The sequence below is a fragment of the Haliotis rufescens genome, unplaced genomic scaffold (assembly GCF_023055435.1).
Source record: "Haliotis rufescens isolate VD_foot unplaced genomic scaffold, xgHalRufe1.0.p SCAF_10, whole genome shotgun sequence".
NCBI lineage: Eukaryota > Metazoa > Mollusca > Gastropoda > Lepetellida > Haliotidae > Haliotis > Haliotis rufescens.
The window spans coordinates 5,908,225-5,936,124 of NW_025963780.1; the positions used below are offsets into that span (position 1 = coordinate 5,908,225).

Consider the following 27,900-nt stretch of genomic DNA (forward strand, 5'->3'; position numbering starts at 1 on the left):
TTGTCTGGTCCAGACTTGATTTTTTACAGACCGCCGTCATATAGCTGGAATATTGCTTAGTGCGGCGTTAAACAACAAATCAAACCAACCAGTAATGGATTATTGGAAAGTGTTGTGTCAGGTTGTTCCTACAATATATTAACTGTGCTATGTCTAAAATTAAGATTGGAAATCCACATTTCTGAGACAAAATGTTCAGTTATTCATTGAATAACTTCCTTTCCGTGCCCTCATCATGGCTCAAGCATCCTCTAATTTCAAGGTTGTTTGTATGAAAACTGATTTGCTCGCTGTAACAGATTTACGCAAAGAGTTTACAACGGTTGTAAAAGAATTCCGATCTGATTTTAAACATGGGCGCCCATGTTTTAGTGGAGTTAACATACTACATATAGTATTTAAACAATGTTACAAAAATACTTTCTTTTTCTTTTTCCCAGACATTTTTGAACCAATATTTCTTTAAGGCAGTGAAGATATTTGTATCGAAATAAGGTTGAAATGTAAAACAATTGTAACTTCGTAAGTCAGGTAAGCTCCACATCCCTTAAGGCTCTATTAAGCGTGCTTCGGAGTGATGGGAGTAGCCATTGGCACAGCAGGGGAGGCACCTTTAGTGGCTACTTTCAAAAAATCTAGTTAGTCAAATAAGTTACCATGGTAACCACAGTCACACCTTTTTTGTCACCATAGTGACAGAGCTCCATCACCTCCAGAAACCTGTCAGCTTCATTGTCTGGCAGACCTGTTGGATTTGACACTGTAAGCAGCCATTTTGATGGTGATGTTTGTCATGCATGTTTGTCAATGTTCAACATTGTCTGTTCTTAATCAGTTTTTGCTTAATAGATTTGATCCAACAGAGCCAAAAGCCATATTCATACAATTAAAACGGTCTAAATATATTTTTTTGGCTAGCTTTCTATATTTGATCATATTAATAGATTGGAGAAATAATTGATTCATTTACAAAAATTAATCAAAAAGTAACTTAACTTGAGAAATAATATATTTGATAAAAAATATTTATAATATAGGGTCTGCAAACACCTATAAGGACCAATTCTATTCTGACAGAAAATTATTTTTTCTGTAAAATTATCGAACATCCTGCATTTGAAGATTATTCAGCATGATATTTTCCCACTGAGTAATGAAGGCCTCCATGGTCTAGTGGATAGGGGGGCATGGGTGGCCCAGTCATCTAAGGCGCCGCGATTCGCTGTGCAGAGTTGCGTCCTCTGGGTACGCCAGAAACCTATGATTGTGGGTTCGAATCCCAGTTCGCACCGATTATGTTTCTAGGTTTGTCAGCACCATACCCGTGCTCGTGGGTTTCACCAAAGTGGTAAACATCTGAGGCCTGCATCACTTCGGGGTTTCCTCCCACATTAAGCTGACACACCGTGATATAACTGTAGTACTGTTAAAAGTGGCGTTAAACCCAACTCACTCACTCACTCTAGTCGATAGTGCGTCTGACTGAGAACGGAAGGCTGGTGGTTCATGCTGTATTTCAAACACCGTTCATGCTTACTGCTACAGCTCATAGTGGGTGGGATCTGTGAAGATCCGGGTTAGAAACGGTCTTCAGCAACCCATGCTTGCCTTACAAGGCGACTATGCTTGTGGTAACAGGGGACTAGTGACAACGGGTGATCTGGCTCGCTTGATTGGATCGATGCTCATGATGTCAATCACTGGATTTGTCTGGTCAAGACTTGATTATTTACAGCCCGCCGTCATACAGCTGTAATATTGCTGAGTGCGGCGTGCAACAACAAACCAACCAACCAACCAACCCTTTGTCTAATTATTTCATTTGGACATGTTTATCACATTTGCCATCAAGCTTTCCTTTGCACAACTCCTGAGGATTTCTATACGAAGCATTATAATGTGGAACGACATGACAGAGCATTATCTGAAGGCTGTGCGCTGACATACATGAAACAACAAGCAATTATTGATTCACCTGTTAGGAAACTCAGTCTGAATACAAGGATGAAAGTGAGTGTATTGATGATTGTATTTGAGATAACAAACATCACCAGTCCACTCCATATGTAACCACAACTAGAAACTCATTTTGTTCCAGCCGAATAAGCTTAAATTAATTTACTTGTATTGGAACCGTTTGTTGACCACAGATGATTAAATCACTATATCCAGTTTTGAATTGCAATCTGCTCAAGTATTTAGGCCAGCATCTCTTGCAAGGGCCTGTTTCAGTAAATTGGCTCAGCGCTTGCCGTATTTCGCCATCTATAAAGCAACCCCACGTATAAGGCGACCCCCCCTGTACAAGCCTTTAAAATCAGTGCTAATATATATACCCTGTCTATAAAGGGAATCGGAATGAAGCACGTCACCAGCGCATACACAATCCCTACATTTGCCATAAAAACGTGTTTGTCTTCCGCAGAAGTAGCAATCAGCTGTACATATGTTTCTCGGAATCTACCGGTGATTAGGTTAATAATTACCCAATAACTTTAAAGAATTTTGATACAATGACCGGAAGAATTGTATCTGAAAATATTATTTTCTCAGGATTAATTTATTCTAATATCATGTTAATTTAGTTACAGCTTTACTATACGCATTTGAAATAAACTAAGAACCATTAAAGCGTAGCTGATCGCTATTGCCGGATGTTTTTTCTTTTGAAACAATTTTACATCACAGTCTATGCTCCCAGGTTCGCGATGGTGAATTTTTGTTGTTGACATATTATAGTCAAATTACAACAAATATGACTTTCAGCGAGTCAAAGTATAGCATTTATGATATATATATATTCTCTATCCACTTATGTTTGTTTCAAGGCATTAATAGCGGTAATATGACTGTGGTTGCTGTAGATAACGGTGAGTCGTGCGATCTTCCGATCACTTCACATTAGGGCTGCAACGATTACACTATGAGGTGAATACGATTCGTAGCATGAATATAGCCTAACGAATACGAAAATTAATACACGAATACAATAACAAGTCAGCAGCTGATGTATTATTTGTTATATTCAGTGAAGCAATAACAACATAAATTACTTGACATGGTTTGTTAATTATTAATATATTATACATTTATATACTGCACTTATCCAGGTACTAGTATCTGCTCAAATGCGACAATGACCAGTGACCACTATACTGTTAAACTAAAGAGTATAAGAGTGTTGTCTTTTGAAAGACACACATGCACATTCTTGCATATTCACAAATATTCGATTCTAGTGGCCACGAATATCGAATTCATTTCATGAATGGATACGGTTCAATTCACTGAATACGAGAGTGAATCGTAACAGCCCTACTTCACATAAGATTTCGCCCAAATGAATATTAACAGTATTGAATGAAATTTTGAATAAAAAAAAAAAATTGATTACAAACAAACAAACCATCAAACAAGTCCAGATATATAAATTTTAATGAACACTTTTTATAACCAATTACATGATTAGTTTGCGTACTTCAGTATTGATTTGTTAACATGGTATTTCCGGTGTTACATGCTCACAGTAATGTCTTTGTGTTGGGAGGGAAAAAACATCAAAACTCTTCAACCCTGTGTATAAGACGACCCCCCTTGAAAGCACCCTAATTCTGGTAAGAAAACTCGCCTTATACACAGCGATATACAGTATATATCGCATTAAGATCCTTTTGTGGCCAGGGCCTTTGGACCATGTGCACAGAAACATCTCAGCACTTATAAAGACCATGAAGAATATTGCAACTCCCACACTGCAAATATTGCTAAGACCGTTGACCAGCTTCATCGTGAGGTTGATAGAGCGTCTGCCCAGAGAGTGGCAGGTTAGTTATGTTCGATCCCGCGTTAAACCAAAAGATGATACTTGTTGTTACCCTGCCTGGCACTTAGCATTAAGGTGATAAAATACTTGGCGGCTTTGATTCAGCATACTGTGTCTGAGCGGAATATCCATATTAAAACACACACACAGACATGCATGAACGTTGATATATTTGTGTAATTGAACCTTAAATGTGACATTAAACCCTGTTTGAGCTCAGCTCTAAGACTGCTTTGTGAAACAGGCCCTGGTCCCACGTTCACAAAACTGTTTTAGCACTGAGACTGAATTGTTACTCATGCCTCACCATTGACTAAAAATCGTTGTAGTCCTCGGTCACGTACTGGGTCCCGAGCACCTGTACAGCAATCTGAAGAACTTTGAGTCTTCTTACATTGCTTTTATAAGAGATATTAAGGACAATCTCCTGTTTATGCTTCTGACCACCTCTGTGATCTAGTGGTAGAGCATCCGCCCGGAGGTCCAGGGTTCGATCCTAGGCTGCGTCTTACCAATAGATGTTAAAAGATGGTACTTGTTGTTATCCTGGCTCTTGGCATTGAGGGGATAAAACAAGGACTGGTCGGCTCTGGTATTCATGTTACACTGCGGGTTCGTATCATTGGGCTAGCACTATAAAATCGGCATCAGTCAGTCAGGACTAGAACACACACACACACGCACTCACACACACTGCTAAAAAAGTGCAATAATGGACGCGATGTTAAACCCCATTTCACCTCGTCTGTTTGTCATATCATTTTCATGTAGGAGTTAACTGAATTATTAAATATATAAATTAAAGCTAAATTAATTATCATAACCATATTAATCAAATAGTGTATTTTTACAACCATGGGTAATTCAATTTCAGTCATCACAAAGACACATGATCAATTTTCTGTATTCAGTCAATTTGTGAATCTTGCTGTTATTGCAGCCAATTCCAAGGTGATACAGAGCGTATCCCACCTCACTCTCTGCAGTGCAAGAGCCGCTGCGCTACCTGTGGAATGCTCCTGTCAACACCAAGGACAAACAATTAAATGACTTCAGTGTACTGTATGTCCAGGCTGTGTTTGCTGTGCCCCTGGGATGGTGGCTGTCAGTGGTCTGTGCCATCAGCTTCAGGCTGCTGGTCACTCAGTATTTATCAGGGTTTTGATCTGTTCATGTACATACTACTCACGGGGCGGTCGGGTAGCCTAGTGGTTAAAGCGTTCGCTCGTCATGCCGAAGACCCGGGTTCGATTCCCGACATGGGTACAATGTGTGAAGCCCATTTCTGGTGTCCCCTGCCGTGATATTGCTGGAATATTGCTAAAAGCGGCGTAAAACCAAACTCACTCACTCACATACTACTCACAAGAAGTTAGACATCTGATGTGTTCAAATAATGGCAGGACAGATTTGAAGTTATGAAACAAAAACAGGTGTTCTTTGGCTTCTTTTGAGTTTTGGGTTAGATTTAATGAGATTAGGTCTTCTGCAACCCTGATGCTTGCCGTAAAAGGTGACTAACGGAATTGGATGGTCACGCTCGCTGACTTGGTTGTTGCATGTCAACGTATCCGAATTGCATGGCTCGATGCTCATGATGGCAATCACTGGCTTGTCTGGTCCAGAATATACATGTTGTGTTTGTGTTTGTGTATGTGGAGGACGAGTATTATTTTTTGTTAGTTTGACCCAGTTATAACAAGTTACGAGTAGATCACTTACCAAAGAAATAGTGTGAATATCCGACCAAACAAACATTTAATATCATTATGTCTACAACTGATTGTAAATTAATTAAATGTCTAGCTATCTATATCTGTCAAACGATGTCACTTCATAGTACATTATTGTCAGAACAATAAGATCTGTGTACATCACGTCCATTGTAATACAAATGTAACCATGGGCCGATGGCCTACGCTTCCGTAAAAAAGTAAATACTTTTGCCTCAGGTTTCACAAAATAAGTGTTCGCTGAGCATGGTGGATGTCTTGAAAAATAATGTGTCGTGAAAAAACTGTCGGTAACAAAAATCCCAGCGTGTGAATTTCGGCTAGTCACTACCATGGGCATGCCCATGGGTTACACCCAAGTGGTAAACAGCAGAAAAACCAGCAACACCTTTGGCTTTTCTCCCAGATTAAGTTGACACACCGTGATAATACTGTTCAAAGCAATGTTAAACCTAGCTAACTCATTCACTCAGAAACTGAAAGTCAATTTTACATGGCCAGATGTTTATCTCTGAAAGATAAGTTATGAGATAAAAGACCTCACTTAAGCCAGGTAGGTGTTTCCTAATCCACTAACTTTCATCTTCCTGAGGCAAGTGAGTTAACTGACTGTAAAAGTCCAGTTTCCACCCTTGCTGAACTATGCTGGAATTTCTGGGCTCAGACGTAGCACCACCAGTGGCTATTACAAGTTATGTCCCTTCTATGTCCTTCCTATTGACCAATCAGATTCTATCTCTCATATCACTTGTATTTGCTTCAAACGAAATGGCGGCGCCTAGTCAAGACGATCTTTTCGATAATCAAAATCTCTTTTGAGATAAACATGATAAAATGGGTCTTACTTCGCAAAGTGCATCATGTGAGCATGTTGATTCAAATCATGAAAACATTTGGAAAATATCTGTTGACACCGAGTTGGTGGTACATGTTTTGCAAATCCTGCAAAGGACTGAAATCTGCACAGCAGTTGACAAGCCAGATTTCGATTTCGTTACGCGATTTTGATTGGACTAATATATGCATAGAGTCTTATTAGTCCAGCCAAAATATAACTCCATTATTCCACCGTAGTTTGGCTAGTTGGGAACAGGACTTTTAAAGTGAGTTAACTCCCTTGCCTCGGGAAGATGCTAATTTCAATACGCTTCCAAGAATACTTGAATTATTTTTAATGTCATTGTTTTGTGGGATTTAAACTGTTAGTGTTATTTTAGCAATGATCAGACTCAGTTCAATGTTTTTTGTTGTAGTGCGCTCTTCCTTTTAGACCTTTAGAACTCTACTTATCTTCCCTGTATTTAGATGTGTGTTGTTTTGGAGCATAGACTTGGAAATCAGTGTGTTCATGAGTGAAATATAATCAACCATGTTTTTTAGCATGGTTTAGACAGAGCAATTCGTCACAGACAGTCAAGTAGTGAAGGACGCTGCTTCTTCTCGCAGAAAAGATAGTCAATGTTGTTTGAAGGCCACATCACCCGGGCTGCAACAGGATGCAACAGATCAAGAATTTAATTTCTTATTGCTTGATATAGATTTTAGTTGAGAAAAAGCCCACATGATCAGTGAGTTCCGCTCCCATTTAGCACACAGGCAAACTCGCCTTGCAGTAACGACATGATTCATGGCCAAGAAAAAACATGCAATTTTGTAAACTTGCGCTAACTGAGCTGTTGTTTTGTTTCATAAAAAACTGTGATAACGTAAACTTCGGCCAACAGTGAGAGGACTCCTTGGGAATGTCATTGTTCAGCAGATTGGGCAAACGCTTCAGTCATGTCAGGATTGCCAGCTATGTTATTGGTTCAGCCGCTTTGCCAACAAGAACCAGGCTTTTGAGGTTGGAGATTGCCAGTCATTGACATGATTAAAGGATTGGGCAAAACAAGTGGAAATATATAAACTGTCCTTTTCCTTGTCATTGATAGTGGACAGGTGGTTGGGAATGGCTTTCCCCTATTGTCTATTGTCAGTACATACGGGGTGCAATATGTATTGGGATGCTTAATTTTAACCGTTTTTGTATAGAATTCTTCATGTTCAGACAATTCCATGAGGTTGCAGCTGTCAACTTTTTGTGTTTACCTTGCATGTTTGATTAATTTGTGTGGAGAGTTGTGCCAGAATCTGAAGATCGTGGGTTCAAATCCCATAGGGTCTCTGGTTTGTGGTCTCACTCGCTCGCTCACTCACTCACTCACTCACTCACTCACTCACTCACTCACTCACTCACTCACTCTCTTTCTCTCTCTCTCTCTCACTCTCTCACTCACTCACTCACTCACTCACTCACTCACTCTCACTCACTCACTCACTCACTCACTCACTCACTCACTCTCACTCACTCACTCACTCACTCACTCACTCACTCACTCACTCACTCACTCACACACTCACTCACTCACTCTCACTCACTCACTCACTCACTCACTCACTCACTCACTCACTCACTCCATGGTTTACACACAGTTGTGGGGAAGGAGGCAATCTTCATTTGATGGAATTCCTTGTTTTGTGAGCTAGTTGTCCAGATTTTTAAATGTCAAACCCCCTTTCCACAGACAATGAAATATTAATTTTAGTTCCATCTATTCCAGTGATCATCACAAGACGTGGTATGATATTACAATGTCAGATGGAGGTAATGGAATAAAGGAAAGGAACTCTGGATTGGCTCATCATAAATTTATAGAACAAAAGAAAGATTTGAAAATGCACCATGAATTATTATTTTCTTGTCTATGTTAGAATTTGACATTTGATTATATTCTGCTCAGTGGGGACTGCTCTACATGTTGTCATGAAATCAATAATCATTTTCATGTTGAAATAAGCTATTAATGTTTAAAGAATGTTGACCTCATACTTATCATGCTTATTGGGATTGACTTGAATGTTAATAAATGATTTACATCAAGGGTAATTTGATTTGCTTTTAATTTAGGCAAGTCTATTAAAGTCTAAACAAGTGATATATTATTGCCTTATGGACAGTGTCGGCCCATGCTGTATATGAGGAACGGGGTGGGGGAGTTGCAGTGCATTGTCTTGTGATGTTCAGTTTCATGTGATGTTATAATCTGATTGCTTCATTATATGGCCATTTCACGTTGCAATATCAAGTCTTGGTTTAAGCTTATCCCATGTTGTGTTCCACCGTTAAGTCTTGTTCTAAGCTTATCTCATGTTGTTTTGCATTTGTCAAGTCTTGTTTTAAGCTTATCTCATGTCGTGCTGCAGTGTCATGTTGTATAAGCTAATACCTCATGTCATTTTGCAATGTCATGTTATGATTTGTTTACGTCATGTCACATGCCATGTTGCAGCTGATCTTTCCCATTGTCCATGTAGGGGCCATCATGTCATATTACGTTTACAGAAACCAACACACCTGTGTATATCATGCAATCAAGGCAATGGATACACATTGTTATCAAAATATTGGTCATCAAAGATTATTTACTTAAAAGGATCACATGTTGATCTTGATTATCAGTTGTCTAAAGGATTATTTGTCTGCACCACATGTACTGCGAAACATGTAAGGATGGATTGCATCAAGAAATGGTCAGCTTCTCCAGCTTCTCTCAGCCAGCACTTAGCCAGGATTGATTACAGCGTTTACACTTTGAAGTGACAAACTGAACAGAAATTATAGGGTAATGAGACTGAATAATGCTTTGAGGCAGGTTTTTTTGTCTTCAGAACCTTTGAGAACTCACATTGGAAGTGTGTGAAGTATTGTCATCACACTTTGAACTGAAAACTGAAAGAAAAATATATTTTTCAAAGGAATTCAAATGATTTTGGAATTTGTCTGGTTTCTACCACACTGCTTTTGATTATATTATACCGCTTCAGATTTTAGAAATTATTTCAAATCTTGAGAATTGTGCTTTTTTTAAACCTTAAAGTGAAATACAACAGCATTATGTTAAAAATCGTCATCTTTCTGTGAGGTCATCATCCATGGCCAATAATCTGTTCATATTTTATTCTTCTTGACGACTCTCATTGTCTCCAGAACCACTTGGATAAAGCTGAAACTTTGTTCTTCAGAAGGTTTATAATCGGCTCCTCGGATCCTTGTTTTCACATTTTGACCTGTCAAGTGTAACTGTTGTATAATATTGCCTGGTGCCCAAGTAAGCCAGAATTTCAGTATTTATGGCCATTGTACAGACATTGTAATGCTCATTATGCACAGATTGCTGTTCAGTTTAAACCTGTTTGCACACATATAGGGTGACCTGTAACATGTGACATTGACAGAAACTCGTAACTAATGTGTAATCAGTTTGCACCATATGCTAACATTAAAGGGGACGGTGTGTTTTTAAACAGTAATTTATAGTCTTTTTTCCTCAAATCAGAAAATGCTTGTCGTAAGAGGCAACTAACAGGATCGGATGGTCAGACTCGCTGACTTGGTTGATGCATTATCATATCCAAACTGCGTGGATCGATGCTCATGTTGTCAGTCACTGGATTGTTTAATCCAGACTCAATTATTTACAGACCGCCATCATATAGCTGGAATATTGCTGAGTGTGACGTTAAACAAACAAAAACTCACTCACTCACCCACCCACCCACTCCTGTTCCATTAAGCAATTAAGCAAGAATAATATTGATCCAGTCATCAAATTTACTGCCAGAGTTTGCTCAGAGTGATACCATGAGTATAGTGATGATTTACTCATTTGACATGTTGGAGTGTCATGTATAAACAATTAGTAAATGATGCATGGTGCTGACAGCTTGGCGACCTCAACTTGTTACAGTTACCATTCACTGTACATTCTGCCTGGAGCTAGAGGAAACACCGTACAATAGACAATGCTGGGACGTCCTGGATATCCTGAAACAATGTGTTTGGGAAAAAAACAAAAATAATTGTTCGGCTCCTCCATTATCAAGAAAACGTTCTGTACTTTAATAAACCTTTTCAGGACATTCAGCATTCCAGTGAAAAATTTCTATTTTGTACCATAACTTGGAATTCATTTTTTCTCGAGAAATTATTTTATCAAACGAAATCCATGGATACCCTTCCAGAATATCAAATGGCTGGTATTAATACCCTGTTCACATGCGCCTCTATATATATGTGTGTATATATGTGCATACGTGTGTAGAAATACATACGTGAGTATACTTGTCATGTGAACGCGTTTACTCGTGTGTATATTTACACCAGGAGCAAATTTGCATCATGTCTGGAGCAGGTGCAAATGTAAATGTAAATTTGCACTGTGTGTATATGTTGCAATGTGAATGTTTATGTTAACGTAAGAGAATGATCTAATTAATATCTGTTCTTTTACCAACACCAAACAAATTGTCAACAGTTGCCAACTTTTATGCGTCTATACAGAGTTGAGCGGATGGTGTTTTCTTTTAGTTTCAAGGAGTCAAAACTTTGTGTACAAATTAAATCAAACACATGTTGCTTCACACGAAAATCTTCGGTGAAGTAACTCTCTTCGCATTCAGATTTGGAAAACAACCTGCTTTGTGTTGAAAGTTGTGAACAGACTGACAAATATGTGTGCCTTACACAATTTACATACTTTATTTACACACTAAGATGCTTTTCATGTGAATTGACAGTAAATATACATATACGCACGTATGTATAGTTAAGCGTTTGTAGAATTACTTACGTCAGTAAATGTTGTGCATGTCACAGTGAACGGGGTATTTGACGCTGACAAGAGGTATTATGATCCATATTGTGACACTTCGTGTTGTAATACATCAATATTACGACATATTAAATGCTTGTCAGAAGAATAGCGACCAAATGAATGGGATGGTCAGTTGGTTGACTGTGGGTCATTGTACCCCATGACAAGGTTCAGATTGAGGGACCACCCCCTTGTATTTTTGTTGCTTATGTATCGAGTTTTGCATTACCTTTTAAGCTTTAAGTAAATAACCACTTGGGCCTTTTAGGCCTTTATTGTATATATATATATAATACATCTTTTTAGATTGCAAACATGATGGTCTTATTACTAAGTGTTAGTTGAAATGCTAATCTGTAACATCAAATTCAAGGTAGTTAGTCGGCCACTTTAGGTGAAAGACTACCTAAGCTCATCACGCCAAAGACCCGGGTTCGATTCTCCACATGAGTACAATGAATATTGTCCAATGTTAATAAATCCTTAAGCTTCAGTTGGTTTATCTGTGTCAATGCACCTTAATGCAATCGGTCTGTCCATTAATGTATTTTTCAACCTCACGTGTGTACAGTCTGTCCACACTGTTAATAACTTTTGAGAACTACGAGTTGGCTCACTGTAGTCGCTGTGATTTAGTAACCCTGATGGTGTGGCACTCTGCTCACAATATACGTAACTGGACTGTCTGGTCTAGACTTGATTATTTTCGGCTGTTGATGTTGGAATGTTGCTGAGTGGGGCATTAAGCATGTTAAGGCATAAAAATACCCAAAAAAACTTAATTTTTTTGGAAGATATTTAACAAGAGTGGTGAAACCCATGAACACAATCACATGGTGCCGACAAACAAAGGCTCATTATAAACCAGGGCATTTGTAAAAGGGATTCGAACCCACAATTAGTGGACACTGGCATGGCAGTCAGCAACTACAAGTTGGATGATTCAAGTTTTTGTCTGGTTTTTCATCTTTGTATTTTCAATACATGCTTGTGATCATTTGTTCCGAGTCGACAGCATGGTAATGAAATCAATAAGCCCTTTGTTATTTTTATGAAACCCTGACGTAATTTGCTATTAAATGTTTACACATCGTCTCCTTCAGTGTTTTGTGATTAAAGTCATGCTTTCCGTGTCAAGGTAACTTAAGGTGGGCCCCATCAGTTTTGTCCTAATTCTCTGGTTACCATAGTAACTGATGTGATATGTACAAAAATAATTGAATTTTCTCTGTTCAGCATCATGTTATCTGCATCAAGGCAGTGATGAAAAACATGTAAGATTTGAATAAGGATATCTATTTCTTGTATTACTTTCAGATATTGTGTTACCATGGTGACAGTGTCTGTTAGCATGGTTAGGAAGCATTGTCTGTTTATTGTGTTTCTGCTGCTTATATATGTAGGGCATATTGCAGGATTTAGTTTTTTGATTGACTTGGACCTGATTTGCTACCACTCCATGGCAGAAATACCTTGTCGGGATAATGGTTTAGAATTGATTCCCAGCAGCCTACCATGCTGGCGTTAGAAATCAGAAGGTCAGACTCAGTGACTTGGTTGAGATTAGGGCTGGGACGGGTAACTCGGGTACTCAGGTCGAATGGGTCCTGAGTAGGACCCGGGTACCCACTGGACTACCTGGACCTGGTAGTCACATGATATATTGTTTAATGACAAAAAATCACTATAGCTCCAAGGTTACACAAGTCGGTAAATTTCTTTCTGACTATGCACACGTTCCTTTTGATTTGCATATGTTTGAGTAAATATATAACTTGAGTCAACTTCAGTGTTTGCATGATCTGATCATTTTATATGTAAATAGCATGTGCCTGAGGGCTGTAGTAATACAATTCCCAATCGGACATTCAGCGGTAGAAACTAACAGTTTCAGTCCACTAGTCCTTATAATGATAGCATATAGCAAAACCTTTAGAAATGTCAAAATTCTACAGTCCTTAGGATACCTTTACTATTGGGCAGTTTGGCAAGGACTATAGGACTAGTGCCAATTTCTAACCCTGACATTTTGTACCAAACTCTTGAGCCCTACAGCGAGTACCCGGGTAGGGTCGGGTCGGGTCGGGTCGGGTCGGGTAATAGGAGGTTGGGTACCTGGGTAGTAAATTTGAACTTGTCCCAGCCCTCGAGTCATCATATCCCAATGGCATTCATCATTCACCGAATATCATTCACTGGGTTGTCTAGTCCACACTCAGTTATTTACAGACTGAAGTCATACAGCTGGAATATTGCTGAGTGTGGCATTAAACAACAACAACAAACAACCAGCCAACCAACCAAACAAACAATGGCACCATGCAGTGTGTGACTTCACCAACTAGTCCTTAGCCCAAGTCTGTTGGAATGTTATTTGATTTAGTAAGCAACTAACAGGATCGGGTTGTCAGGTTTACCAACTTGGTTCATGCATGTCATCGTATCCCAATTGTGTCGAACGATGCTCATGATATCAATCATTGGATTGTCTGGTCCAGACTCGATTATTTACAGATGGCCTGACACTGTTACCAATGGGAAGATGGCAACTCTACACCGTATCATATTTGCACACTCATGAAAATAAAATTAGTTTCCAACCCTGTTCATATGTGTTGACATGGTTAGTACTCATAAGGTTGAGGATATTCCAGTATTCTACTAATGGCTTGCATAAACATGATAAAGACAAATCCTTTGGACAAGTTTAGTGCATTTGCATCCACACTTAAAGTGAGCTGTCGCAATAAATTTGATGAGGGACATGAAAACTGCATCAGCCAGTGACAGGTCGCAGGGTGCCATTGTCTAGAGGCAGTAATAAATATAAGTGGCGGGTACTTTAGCAGCCTGACTTAGGCCTTTGATGGGATATCCAGGGGAATATGGAATAGGGGATGTGTCAAGGCATACTTAAATCATTTTTCTACAGTATGGTTAATCAAGACCAGGGTTTTACATGACGCAGACATGAGTTTCCAGTTCTCACAAATGTGTAGAATGGACGCAGAAAGAAAATACGGCATTCGACGTAATAAGCGCCTATGATGACATTTGCTAATATATTGGCGAGTGAACAATCCCAATTAGGGTAGCACCCCTTCCGATTGATCAATGTACACAAGACATATTTATTCTTGTATAATACGCACTCGTGTGTTATATGCACCCTTAATTATGGGCAATTAAATTCTGGAAAAATATATCTGTCGTACATAAACATATAAGGCTGTCAGCATAAACCACGAAATTTATCTTTCAACTCTGTTTTTTTTTCACCACAAAATTGTGTTCTAATGAGCCCCCTATTTCTAATTTTGAGAGCACCCTGTGCACTTATTACGTCGAATACGGTAGGTTGCATCCTGAGGGACGTACATTTAATATTCAGTGAGTGAGTGAGTTGGGTTTAACGCCGCTTTAACAGTATTCCAGTTATATCGCAGCGTGTAATATTCAGTATACCAACTTTTTTAGATGAAATATAAAGTTCCTGTAATTCACGTAATTATCAAATCTTACAGTTCACTATACCATTTGATTACTTCACATTTACAGGACCCTCATTTGTCTTGTAAGGACCCTGGAAATTATTTATTGGGGGTCCCATGGATCCCTAATTTTGTAGGTCAGTCCAACCCGGAGAACAATGCATTGCTTTCATTGCCTGAACAGATACCTATATGTTACCACTGTTACATATTCTGTATTGATGTGCTGTCATCACTGTAAGACAGGGTACAGAGTCTCCCTAACTAATTATACAGGGGTCACAGTCTGCCTGACAGTTAGGGGTCTGTTAGAAACTACGGTGAATAAAGTTACTTTTGACTTTGGGATGTAATTCAAACATAGCTTTTATGAGGGCTTCAATTTATAACATGTTTTTTTCTGTGTTTCAGAACATAAGGTGATAATAGTTGGCTTGGACAATGCAGGGAAGACCACAATTTTGTATCAGTTGTGAGTATAGATGCTAACTCTTTTCTGTTGTCAGCATGTTTGTCATGGAATCCATCAGAACTGTTGAAGGAGTTCACTGGCTTGGACTGGACATACCCACTAGCCTGCTAGTCTCAGTCACTGGTCTTCTAGTCTCCGACAATCACTGGTCTTCTAGTCTCCGACAGCCACTGGTCTTCTAGTCTCCAAAAGCCACTGGTCTTCTAGTCTCCGACAGCCACTGGTCTTCTAGTCTCCGACAGCCACTGGTCTTCTAGTCTCAGACAGTCACTGGTCTGCTTGTCTCAGACAGCCACTGGTCTTCTAGTCTCAGACAACCACTGATCTGCTTGTTCCAGACAGTCACTAGCCTGCTAGTCTCACACAGCCACTGGCCTGCTTGTCTCAGACAGCCACTGGTCTTCTAGTCTCAGACAACCACTGATCTGCTTGTTCCAGACAGTCACTAGCCTGCTAGTCTCACACAGCCGCTGGCCTGCTTGTCTCAGACAGCCACTGGTCTTCTAGTCTCAGACAACCACTGATCTGCTTGTTCCAGACAGTCACAAGCCTGCTAGTCTCAGACAGCCACTGATCTGCTTGTTCCAGACAGCCACTGGTCTGCTTGTTCCAGACAGTCACTGGTCTTCTAGACTCAGACAACCACTGATCTGCTTGTTCCAGACAGTCACTAGCCTGCTAATCTCAGACAGCCACTGGTCTGCTTGTCTCAGACAGCCACTGGTCTGCTTGTCTCAGACAGCCACTGGTCTGCTTGTTTCAGACAGCCACTGGTCTGCTTGTTCCAGACAGCCACTGGTCTTCTAGTCTCAGACAGCCACTGGTCTGCTTGTCTCAGACAGCCACTGGTCTGCTTGTCTCAGACAGCCACTGGTCTGCTTGTCTCAGACACCCACTGGTCTGCTAGTCTCAGACAGCCACTGGTCTGCTAGTCTCAGACAGCCACTGATCTTCTAGTCTCAGACAGCCACTGGTCTGCTTGTCTCAGACAGCCACTGGTCTGCTTGTCTCAGACAGTCACTGGCCTGCTAGTCTCAGACAGCCACTGGTCTGCTTGTTCCAGACAGCCACTGGTCTGCCTGTTCCAGACAGTCACTGGTCTTCTAGTCTCAGACAACCACTGATCTGCTTGTTCCAGACAGTCACTAGCCTGCTAGTCTCAGACAGCCACTGGTCTGCTTGTCTCAGACAGCCACTGGTCTGCTTGTCTCAGACAGCCACTGGTCTGCTTGTTTCAGAGAGCCACTGGTCTGCTTGTTCCAGACAGCCACTGGTCTGCTAGTCTCAGACAGCCACTGGTCTGCTTGTCTCAGACAGCCACTGGTCTGCTTGTCTCAGACAGCCACTGGTCTGCTTGTTTCAGACTGCGACTGATCTGCTAGTCTCACACAGCCACTGGTCTGCTTGTCTCAGACAGCCACTGGTCTGCTTGTCTCAGACAGCCACTTGCCTGCTAGTCTAAGACAGCAACTGGTCTGCTTGTCTCAGACAGCCACTGGTCTGCTAGTCTCAGACAGCCACTGGTCTGCTAGTCTCAGACACCCACTGGTCTGCTTGTTCCAGACAGCCACTGATCTGCTTGTCCCAGACAGCCACTGGTCTGCTTGTCTCAGACAGCCACTGATCTGCTTGTCTCAGACAGCCACTGGTCTGCTTGTCTCAGACACCCACTGGTCTGCTTGTCTCAGACAGCCACTGGTCTTCTAGTCTCAGACACCCACTGGTCTGCTTGTCTCAGACAGCCACTGATCTGCTTGTCTCAGACAGCCACTGGTCTGCTTGTCTCAGACAGCCACTGGTCTGCTTGTCTCAGACAGCCACTGGTCTGCTTGTCTCAGACAGCCACTGATCTGCTAGTCTCAGACACCCACTGGTCTGCTTGTCTCAGACACCCACTGGTCTGCTTGTCTCAGACAGCCACTGATCTGCATGTCTCAGACCCCCACTGGTCTGCTAGTCTCAGACAGCCACTGATCTGCTTGTCTCAGGCAGCAACTGGTCTGCTTGTCTCAGACAGCCACTGATCTGCTAGTCTCAGACACCCACTGGTCTGCTTGTCTCAGACACCCACTGGTCTGCTTGTCTCAGACAGCCACTGATCTGCATGTCTCAGACACCCACTGGTCTGCTTGTCTCAGACAGCCACTGATCTGCATGTCTCAGACACCCACTGGTCTGCTTGTCTCAGACAGCCACTGATCTGCATGTCTCAGACACCCACTGGTCTGCTTGTCTCAGACAGCCACTGGTCTGCTAGTCTCAGACAGCCACTGGTCTGCTTGTCTCAGACAGCCACTGATCTGCATGTCTCAGACACCCACTGGTCTGCTTGTCTCAGACACCCACTGGTCTGCTAGTCTCAGACAGCCACTGATCTGCTTGTCTCAGACAGCAACTGGTCTGCTTGTCTCAGACAGCCACTGATCTGCTAGTCTCAGACACCCACTGGTCTGCTTGTCTCAGACACCCACTGGTCTGCTTGTCTCAGACAGCCACTGATCTGCATGTCTCAGACACCCACTGGTCTGCTTGTCTCAGACAGCCACTGATCTGCTTGTCTCAGACAGCCACTGATCTGCATGTCTCAGACAGCCACTGGTCTGCTTGTCTCAGACAGCCACTGATCTGCATGTCTCAGACACCCACTGGTCTGCTAGTCTCAGTCAGCCACTGATGGATGCTTGTAAAGACCTCTAGTTTTATAATTGATAAATTCTTATTATTGGAAGCAGTGAACAAGCTGACTACTTGTTTGCCATTGTTTCAGATTAGTCTGTATTTAGAATGAAATTATAAACATTTACCTCCCTTGCAGTAGAATATATATATAATCAGTCTACGACTTTATCCACTAGCCTCAAGCCCGAATCAAGTAAAATTATGTTTCTTGTAGTAAGCTCAGATATTATCGTCTGTATGATGATATTACATCTACTGAGAATATGCTGAGTAAGAGCCAAGACCGGGCTAGAAAAGACTTGAAAGATTTTGGCATTGATGTATTATTAAAGGCTTGATATGATTACAGTTTGATGAACGAGGTTGTCCACACGTCACCCACTATCGGCAGCAATGTGGAGGAGGTTGTGTGGAAGAACATCCACTTCCTCATGTGGGACATCGGTGGACAGGAGACGCTCCGGTCGGCCTGGAACACATACTACACCAACACAGAGGTAATAGCCGCAGGGGGAGATAGAGGAGGGAGGTTGAGAGCTATGTGACATCAGTCTTTAAATAATTGAGTCTGGACCAAACAATCCTGTGATTGACAATTGAGATACGATGACATGTAATGAACCAAGTCACCGAGTCAGACCACCTGACCTTTTTATCTTACCCAGAATCTCGGGTTTAGTTGATGTAAAATTAACGTCCCTTGTGTCAGGGTGACAAGCAATGGAACAAACTATCTGGAACTATTCCAAACAGGCATCCACAGGCCTGGGGTTCCTGCGGTCCTTGAGGTCTTTTATAGTGTTGCAATCGGGGGACCCCAAATTCTTCATCTTTCAACACAAGACTTATGACAAGTATTCAAAAGAAACCATTTGGTATGGTGTGGTAGGTTGAAGCATGGAGCTCACAGCCTCATACACTAAACTTGAAAAATGTTACAAAGACCAATTACAGTATTTGCTGTAAAAAGCCCCCAGGCAGAATTTAAAATTGACAACGTGGTGGGCTTGTTAAAACCACACGCAGGTTAAATTCCTTGTCAGAGATCTGGCGGTAGAGAAGAGACTCGGTTCAAACATTGATGAAACTAAGACCTATTCAATAATAGTTACAAGGCAATTAATTACCCCTTCCTATACACTGCTGTATATTCTGTAAAATATCTGTAATATACACAAAAAAAGTATGGCCTGGCATGTAAATTGTCACTCTAGTATAATGGGGCACTTTAATGATTTTCGTTAACAAATTGGTGTAAAATTTGGTAATGGGTGCTTTTTATGGTAAATACAGTACCTAAACATTGACGGATGGCCAGTATTGGAACCTTTTTTCTCCAATTACCAGTTTCAGCCCTGGCCTCAGCAATCCTCACTGGGATGCAGTTATTATGAAATAGAAAAATGATTACCCTTCAGGAGATAGATTGTTTTGAATCTTTTTCCCAACTGCTTTTTGATGTATGAGGACAAATCTCAATTACTTTCCTGCCCTTTGCAAAATATGGAGCGTTAAAATAACAGCTATTAATAGCTCTTGGCCCTGAGATATGCATAATTCAAGAAGTGCTAAAGTTTTAGATATATTTATGAGTATTCATGAGTATTCATATTTTGGATTTATGGCAACTCCAAATGCTGAGGTTGAAAGGTGTTAAGAATGCTGATTGGGATGTTTTCAGGAAGTGTTCTTCAGGTATTTGAACAAGGGCAGTCTTTGACCCAAGTTTCTTCCTGAGGAGATGTACTGGTAGATAAATACAGTGCAGATGTTCTTTAAATTATTCATCTTGGTTAAGTTCCTGGATTTAACTATGTCAACCTTTAGATTTAAAATCCAGCCTTTTTCATTAAATTGTAATCTTTCTCGCTTGTCCAAAGTTCAAAATTTGCAAGGAATAGATAGAAAAAATGTCAGGTGTCAATGTCTGACATGCCTTTCAGCTGGAGAAACTAACAATTTTAATCCACTTGTCCTTATAATAATTACATATAGCAAACCCTTAAAAATAGCAAATTACTATTGGGCAGTTTGGCAAGGACTACAGGACTAGTGCCAATTCTAACGCTCAAAGTTACAATTTGACATTTCCAGTAGGGTACAAAGGACTCTCATACCTTGTCCTTTCTTGATAATGAAACTTCTTTTCATGAGACATATGATTCTGTTTAAGAATATAAAATGAGTAAAAATTCTGCTGATTAAGTAGACTATGTTTGCCAACTTGACTTGTTTGATTCAGTTGAATGTTGATATTGCCAATCATGCTGCCGATCTAGATGTAAAGTGTGGTGCTGAGATCTTTGACAGTAATGGAGCTACTTTCTGCTTCAGCGTGGGAACATCCACTTCAGTGCTGGATATCAGATACGGGTCACACAATATTATTTATTTAAGCTGGTTAGAAGTTTCTTTTGTTGCAAGCTATCATGTAGGTGATGATAAGGACTATTAAATCAGATGCATTTATATTCATGAGAGTATCATAGCGTTTGTGAGAAAAATGGATATTGATCTGTTTCCAATAACCTCAGTAAAGCTTTCAAATATTCATTCAGATAATGAACTTACTTTCCATGATATAACTGAAATACTGTTCAAAGCAATTTTTAACCCAAGTCGCTGTGTTTTCTTTATGCCAGAAATATGTGAATTTATAAAACTCTCTTAAGACAAATATACTGCCTTGAACATAAATAAACGAGAGAGTGACAGACTTTCAGTCAGACAATAAATGTCCAGCCCCACCTTTCCAGAAAATCAGATAAAAAGACGTGACAAGATCATGTGTAAGGGTGTCTGGGGACTAGCCCAAATGGCTGTAGGATTTTGAAATATTGATTTTTAAAGAAGGCATGTGAGTGTCACCTGGACTATTGCTGGAGTGTGTGTGGAGATGCATGTCTTGTCTCTGAGGTGTCACATTTCCTATTCTGCTGATAGCCGTTTCCCATGAAAGAGGGACACACTTGTTACAAAACCTGTATGTTGTTCTTATAGCTATATGTTCAAGGTGAGCGAATAGTGTCACATAGTGAGTGAGTGAGTTTGATTTTACACCGTTTTTAGCATTTTTCCAACAATATCACGGCAGGGGACACCTGAAATGGGGCCACATAAAGAAGTTAAAGACACCCAATTCTTTCATATTACTATAGTTAATCTGTCATGCCATGATTCTTTCATATTGCTATAGTTTAGATTACCAATAGTCATATGAAAAAATGGTGTTTTCTTCAACTTCTTCACAGTGAATAATTATTTTCTTCCTGATGTATCAATAATTTGATTCACATGAAGCATGTCTGTTTAGTAGGTTCTTTTTTTTATAAGGAACACACATTTTCTATTTTCTTCGTGTGTAGTTATTTGGGCTCCTGTGAGGAAGTAGTTGCTAGGCAATGTAGATGTGTGAGTTAACTAAATGGGTTAACTTGGTGGATTGCTTTTCATCATACTGTGATCGGGTTGGACTTGCCCACAATATCAATCACTGGATTGTGTGGTCTAGATTGGATTATTTACAACCGTCGTCATATAGCTGAAATATATTTGCCTAGTGTGGCATTAAAACAATTACAAACACTAGTTGAGTTGATCTTTGAGTTGATGACAACAGGGTTAGAATTGGTCTTCAGCGACCCATGCTTGTGATAAGAGGCGACTAAGGGGATCAGGTGGTCAGGCTCGCTGACTTGGTTGATGCATGTCATTGTATCCCAATTGCTTAGATCGATGCTAATGATATCAATCACTGGATTGTCTGGCTCAGACTCGATTATTTACAGACCGCCTTCATATAGCTGGAATATTGCTGAGTGCGGCGTTAAACAACAAACATTTGTGCAGTGTTGACCTTGTATTTCCATTTGTCATTGTGATGATTAACTTATTCTTTGTGTTTGTTATTATGGAGACTGAATCGATGTTTTATGTTTAGTCACGGGGACTGACTTCATGTTTCATGTATATTCACGGGGACTGACTTCATGTTTCATGTATAAACACGGGGACTGACTTCATGTTTCATGTGTAAACATGGGGACTGACTTCATATATATTCACGGAGACTGACTTCATGTTTCATGTATATTCACGGAGACTGACTTCAAGTTTCATGTATATTCACGGGGACTGACTTCATGTTTCATGTATATTCACAGGGACTGTTTCATGTATAAACATGGGGACTGACTTCATGTTTCAGTTTATAATCATCGTGATTGACAGCACAGACAGAGAGAGATTGTCCTTGACGAAGGAAGAACTGACAAAGATGATGCATCATGAGGTAGGTAACCATGGTAACAGTACAGGATGTAGCGTTAGCTGTTTGGTATTACCCGACACTGCACTATATTAGTGTATTTTATCACATCTATATATATATATATGATCATTTTAAGTATTAAAACAAAAGTCTGCTAACAGATATATGTTTAAGCAGAAATTCTTTGTGCAGAGTTGTTTCCCTTAGGCCTGCAAGAAACCTATCATAGCAGTTCAAGTACCAAAAATGTGTCTTAGGCCTGCATTACTTCAGACTTTCTTCCTACTTCAAATGGACATGCTGTGACAAAACTGAGATACTGTTCAAAGTAGGTCTTGGACGAGTCCAAATTTACTCCCCGAGTACCCTATCCCCTATTACCCGACCCACCTGACCCGACATGGGTACCCACCTCCCTGTTACCGTCCCTACATGGGTACCCACTCCCCTATTGCCCGACCCTACCTGGGTACCCGGGTACCCACACACCCACCCACCCCCCATCACCCGACCCTACCTGGGTATCTACCTGGGTACCCACCCCCCTATTACCCGTCCCTACCTGGGTACCCACCCCCCTATTGCCCGACCCTACCCAGGTACCCACCTCCCTATTACCCGACCCTACCCGGGTACCAACCCCCCTATTTCCCGACCCTACCCGGGTACCCACTCTAGCTCTCAAGAGATGTCTCAAAATGTCCTGGCCAGATGTACATGTATATAGAAACATGTATTTAACAATCTGGTCATGCATACACTGAAGTTGGCTGAAGGTGGACTTTATTGAATCACGTCAAAAGTCAGAAGGAATGGGTGCATAGTCAGAAAGAAATGCGAACATTAGTGACCGAAAGAGTTCCAGATAATTTTTGTAATTAAACGGGTCTGGGTAGTCATGTTTGTACCCGGGTCCTACTCAGTACCCACCCGACCCGGGTAGCCGAGTTACCCGTCCCAGCCTTAATTCAAAGGTATGTTGATTGTTGAACCAAACTCACTCATCCATTCTTATTGCAGGATCTGAGGAAGACGTCAGTGCTGGTATTTGCCAACAAGCAAGACATCAAGGGATGTATGTCGGCGGCGGAGATCTCTCAACAGTTGTCTCTTACCTCAATCAAAGACCATGTATGGCATATACAGGGATGCTGTGCCCTGACAGGGGAAGGGTAAGACCACAGTTGCCATGTTGGGAAGGGGGTGATGAGGCTTGGGTAGATTGGCAGTCCAAGCAGATTTGAATAAGTACTGCGCTTCATTTGTTCTCTGTGGGGACCAGGGCTACAATACGTACCCCATGAATCCATGGTCATACCAGGTGTCTGATGTGGATCAGGTGTCACTTTTTGAGCAATTGAGTTGTTACTCTAGGGTTTGAATTGGGTTATTTCATTTTTTATTGGGTAACCAATTTTTTTTCACTCTTCTATTTTTCCCTAAATTAGTGAACATTTCAAGATTTAAAAAATGAAATAATGTTTTAGATGTACATAATGTACAGATGTATATAAGTTCTAAATATATGGGCTTAACTCGGAAAGTAAATTAGCTCGTAATTGTGTTTTGGAAATTAGCTTCTTTGTACGCATGCTGAAAAAGCTTCATTGGGTATTTACCATGATTTTCGTGTGCTGTTTTTATACATTTGAGTTTTTCATTTCATGCATGCGTTTCTGTTGGCAAGTTAATTTAAAGTATTTGGGTTTTGAATAATTTGGGTTTTGAATAAACGCAAATATGCTGCTTGTCTGTAGCTCTGTGGGATGTTGCTGATATCCATCACTCAGTGTACACCTGTGACGATCTGGGGTAAAATAGGTCTTCAGCAACCCATGCTTGCCATTAAAGGCGACTATGCTTGTCGTAAGAGGCGACTAACGGGATCGGGTGGACAGGCTCGCTGACTTGGTTGATGCATGTCATCGTATCCCAATTGTGTGGATCGATGCTCATAATGTCAATCACTGGATTGTCGGGTCCAGGGTCGATTATTTACAGACTGCCGTCATTTAGCTGGAATATTGCTGAGTGCGGCGTTAAGCAACAAACAAACACTCAGTGGAATGAAATATGAACTTTGTTTGCAGGTTGTACCAGGGTTTAGAATGGATAACAAACCATTTGAAGAAACGGTGACAGATGGGATGAATAGACCATACACGCTCTGTAGCACAGATGGCTGCCATGGAAACAATCCTAGAAATTAACAAGCATTACAAGTTATAAAGACAAAGAAGAGACAGAGAGTGCCAATGGCAGGCCATTCTAAGTTAAATCGGAGAGAGAAAGGAATAAGTTATAAACTTTTCTCAAGGTGCTTTCTTTAAGCGAAGGTAGTTGTGTGGATGTGGAACTTGGTTCTCGGCAATCAGGATGTAAACTAGCAGTACTGTAACATGGAGTGGGATTTACAAAAGGATGTGGATTATCATGTGCACGTAATATAAATTTCCAAATTATCATCCATCATTTCACATGCTCAGAACTGTGAAAAGGAACTGAGGAATGACTATGTATTTTGCATTTACGAAAATCAATAATGTATATTTTATTCATGTTTCAGGTAATATCATTTTCGAAGTGTCATTATGTATGTATTCCTATGCTGTTGTCTCCCAAAAACTTGTGTTCCTCTATTTTGTTTGTATTTGTGTGAAGAATATCTGTTTTACACCTCGCTGCCTAGGAGTACAGATTCAGGAGCATTGAAATATTTCATTCCTAGCTTTAATTCAGTTTGTCACTATATCCTCTTGCGTAGAGACAGTGCTCATTACAAGACTCACTTTTGGCTCAAAATCAAATATTCTTTGAATGTCAGAGAAAATACTTCTTATGATAGTATATTGTGTATGTTTATGACGAGAATATAAATATTTTGATTGCTATCCGATTGCCAATAAACAAGGAAGTATAAAAAGGAATATTTTATTTAAAAAAAAACCCTTTGTTTTAGCCAGTTATATATTGTTCAGTGTGATTATTTCTTGTAATTGCGAATATGTGTAACATATTTTTATGAGTTATGAATGTGTGTATTTTGAGTGTACTATCATCTGTATATGGCATTTCAGTTCTGAAAAGACAAAAGTTATATTATGGGCTGTAAATCGGTCAGTAACCATCCTCAGTGATTCAGGGTATAATATTTCCATTCAGTTAGGATAAATACCCTGAACCCATTGGCCACTTTTGACTCAATAAGAAGCTATGCTGGTGTATATATGCTAACAGAATGAAGATATAACACACTGAATAATCTAGGATGGTCAGTAACAGATATATATATATATATGGAGATGTTTTATCACTTTTAAGAACAGCTTTTCAAAGTGACAGTATATTTCATTTAAGAACCTGCTTAAGCACTGTTAATGATGCGGTCGGGTAGCCTAGTGGTTCAAGTGTTCACTCGTCACGTCGAAACCCGACATGGGTAAAATGTGTGAAGCCCATTTCTGGTGTCCCCCGCCATGATATTGCTGGAATATTGCTAAAAGTGGCGTAAAACCATACTCGCTCACTCTCTCACATTAATAAAACAACATACAATTTAAAATTTTGTGAAACTTCACCAGTTCCGTAACTGAAAACAAATATGGTGAAAGGGAGGTAACTCTTTCTGTAACAAACTAGGAATCTTGTCACCAAGTTACCTATCTCATGTAAATCTAGTCCACAGATGAAAGTTAAGTATTATTTGTGTGTCTCACGATAAAATAATGCCATATTATTTTGTACAGTACCCATACGTATATGAAGAATCTTTGAGGATTATGGACTGGTCATTTATGGGGCGGTGGGGGGTGTCAGTGAGATTTTAGCATGTTTAGTGGAGGTTATGAAAAATGACAACGAAAGAGGGGTAGTTGCCAAAATCTATCACAACTATATGAGGATGGGGAGCATGAAAAAATGACAGTTTTAATATTCCTGATAAACAATAAAAATTAACATCATTTTGGGACTGGTCAATTTTTAATCGGAAGAGGATGATGAAATAATTTTACATAAAATGGAGGCGGGGAGGGGGAATATGATACAGTCCGAATACCATCCTTTCTTCCCCATCTCCCCCCATAATAAATTACCAGTTCCTTTAGGACTAAGTAGTAATGAAAAGGTGAAGTGTTTGGCCATTTGTTACAATTTTTGTGTTCGTAGATTGAGTCAATATTTTTCTTTTACCCCTTCTCCTGCTATTTACAAGATACAAGATCAAGCTGTTTTGAATGTGATCATTATGTTGATACCCATCAGTTTAATTTGAAACTTCAAACCACACTTGTATGTGATACTTGTTTTTTCACTTTCATGACAACAGTGCTACGTACGAAACTAAATCTGCTTTCTCAGATAATGAGTCGTTCCTGTAAATTTTATTTTTCGTTTTTAAGTTAGGTGGCTGTTGAGAGATAAGGCTATTGACAGTCACCATAGTTATTGTTGGAACAAAATGACAAGTCAAGTTACCATGGTTACTGATGGAACTAGATGACAAGTCAAGTTGCCATGGTTACTAATGGAACTAAAAGACAAATAAGGAGTCTTCCCATACTTCAACATGATAGAAGCTTTACTTTTTAAATTGCTTTCGAAGATGCTTTCATTTATTCAATGCTATTGCCATTGTTTGTTTGTTTCAGAAGCTGGTCAACTGATTTTAAGTATTGATAACTTTACGATATTCAGGAAAAACTTTTCCATGTTTTGCCATGTACAAAAATCAGGGGGAAATCCTTTAAAGTACTGTAGAATATGTGAAACAAAAAGTTTCTACTGTTTCAGGGGCATTGCTACATGCATTATATGTCAATAAAAAACATCACTACAAGTTATGTGTTGTATAAATTTGGATCAATCTTTTTATTAATTTTTAACTGTACAAAGTTACACTTTTTGCACTGGGACTTGCATTACCTTCCTTGCTGCATCCAAGCTTATGTTTATTATTGCCTATCCAAACCTCTGAATATCCACGGCTCATTTCAGTGGGGTTTATTTCTACTTTGGTGGGATATTTATAAAAGTGCTCGCAGTAAATCAAAGTGAGACGTGTCACAGTCACCTTCCCTGCCGGAGAAACATTTAGGGACCAGTCATTAATTATAGGGGAGGGTCATAAAAAAATAATAGACATATTTGGGGAGAGTCGTTTATAAACACAAATTTTATAATAAAATATAATGTGATTTTGCATTTTGTCTTTTCAGGAAGGGTCATGAATAAAATGTACAAGGATCTAGGAAGGGTCATCCAATAATGGGACTAGAATGAGCATGCATATATATGCATCAATTCAAATTTCATACGAGTTGACCATGTGCATGCAAAAAACCCTCAATTTCAAATACTGTTTTTCAATGTAATGTGAGTCCACCTTTTTTAGCTTTAATTTCTTTGGGAAAATTCCATCCTTTTTCTTCAGATGAAGTCTTTGTTGGAGGATGTGGAAGAGAACAATAAAGTTTTTCCTTGCTCAGAAAATGGTTAAATAGTTACTTTCTGATCTGTAAAACAAGTGATTTTTTTTGTCTGGATTCAATTCAAACAGTGTCCTTTATACAGTGCGGCTGTAGTTAGAAAAATGTTTGTGTGTTATGGTAATATTTAATGTAGTTTAAATAAAAATAGGTTGGAACCTTAGAATTCAGCAAATAACAACGAACTGAAGATTTAAAACTTGATCAGTAAGTTTTTGCAATTTCAATAAAACATTTCTTAAGCATTTTAGAA

At 39.9% G+C, this 27,900-nt stretch overlaps 1 protein-coding gene across 1 annotated transcript in view; it reads left to right on the plus strand.

The window, feature by feature from the left end:
* Positions 1–27,900, plus strand: part of LOC124148060 (ADP-ribosylation factor-like protein 5B) — a 37,837-nt gene extending 9,937 nt beyond the window's left edge. The window contains exons 2-6 of the mRNA XM_046518990.2: positions 15,152–15,212; positions 18,241–18,388; positions 22,099–22,182; positions 23,182–23,333; positions 24,252–27,900. Of these exons, the coding sequence (XP_046374946.1) occupies positions 15,152–15,212; positions 18,241–18,388; positions 22,099–22,182; positions 23,182–23,333; positions 24,252–24,300 (494 nt within the window). The 3' untranslated portion in view covers positions 24,301–27,900. The remainder of the gene's footprint in view (positions 1–15,151; positions 15,213–18,240; positions 18,389–22,098; positions 22,183–23,181; positions 23,334–24,251) is intronic.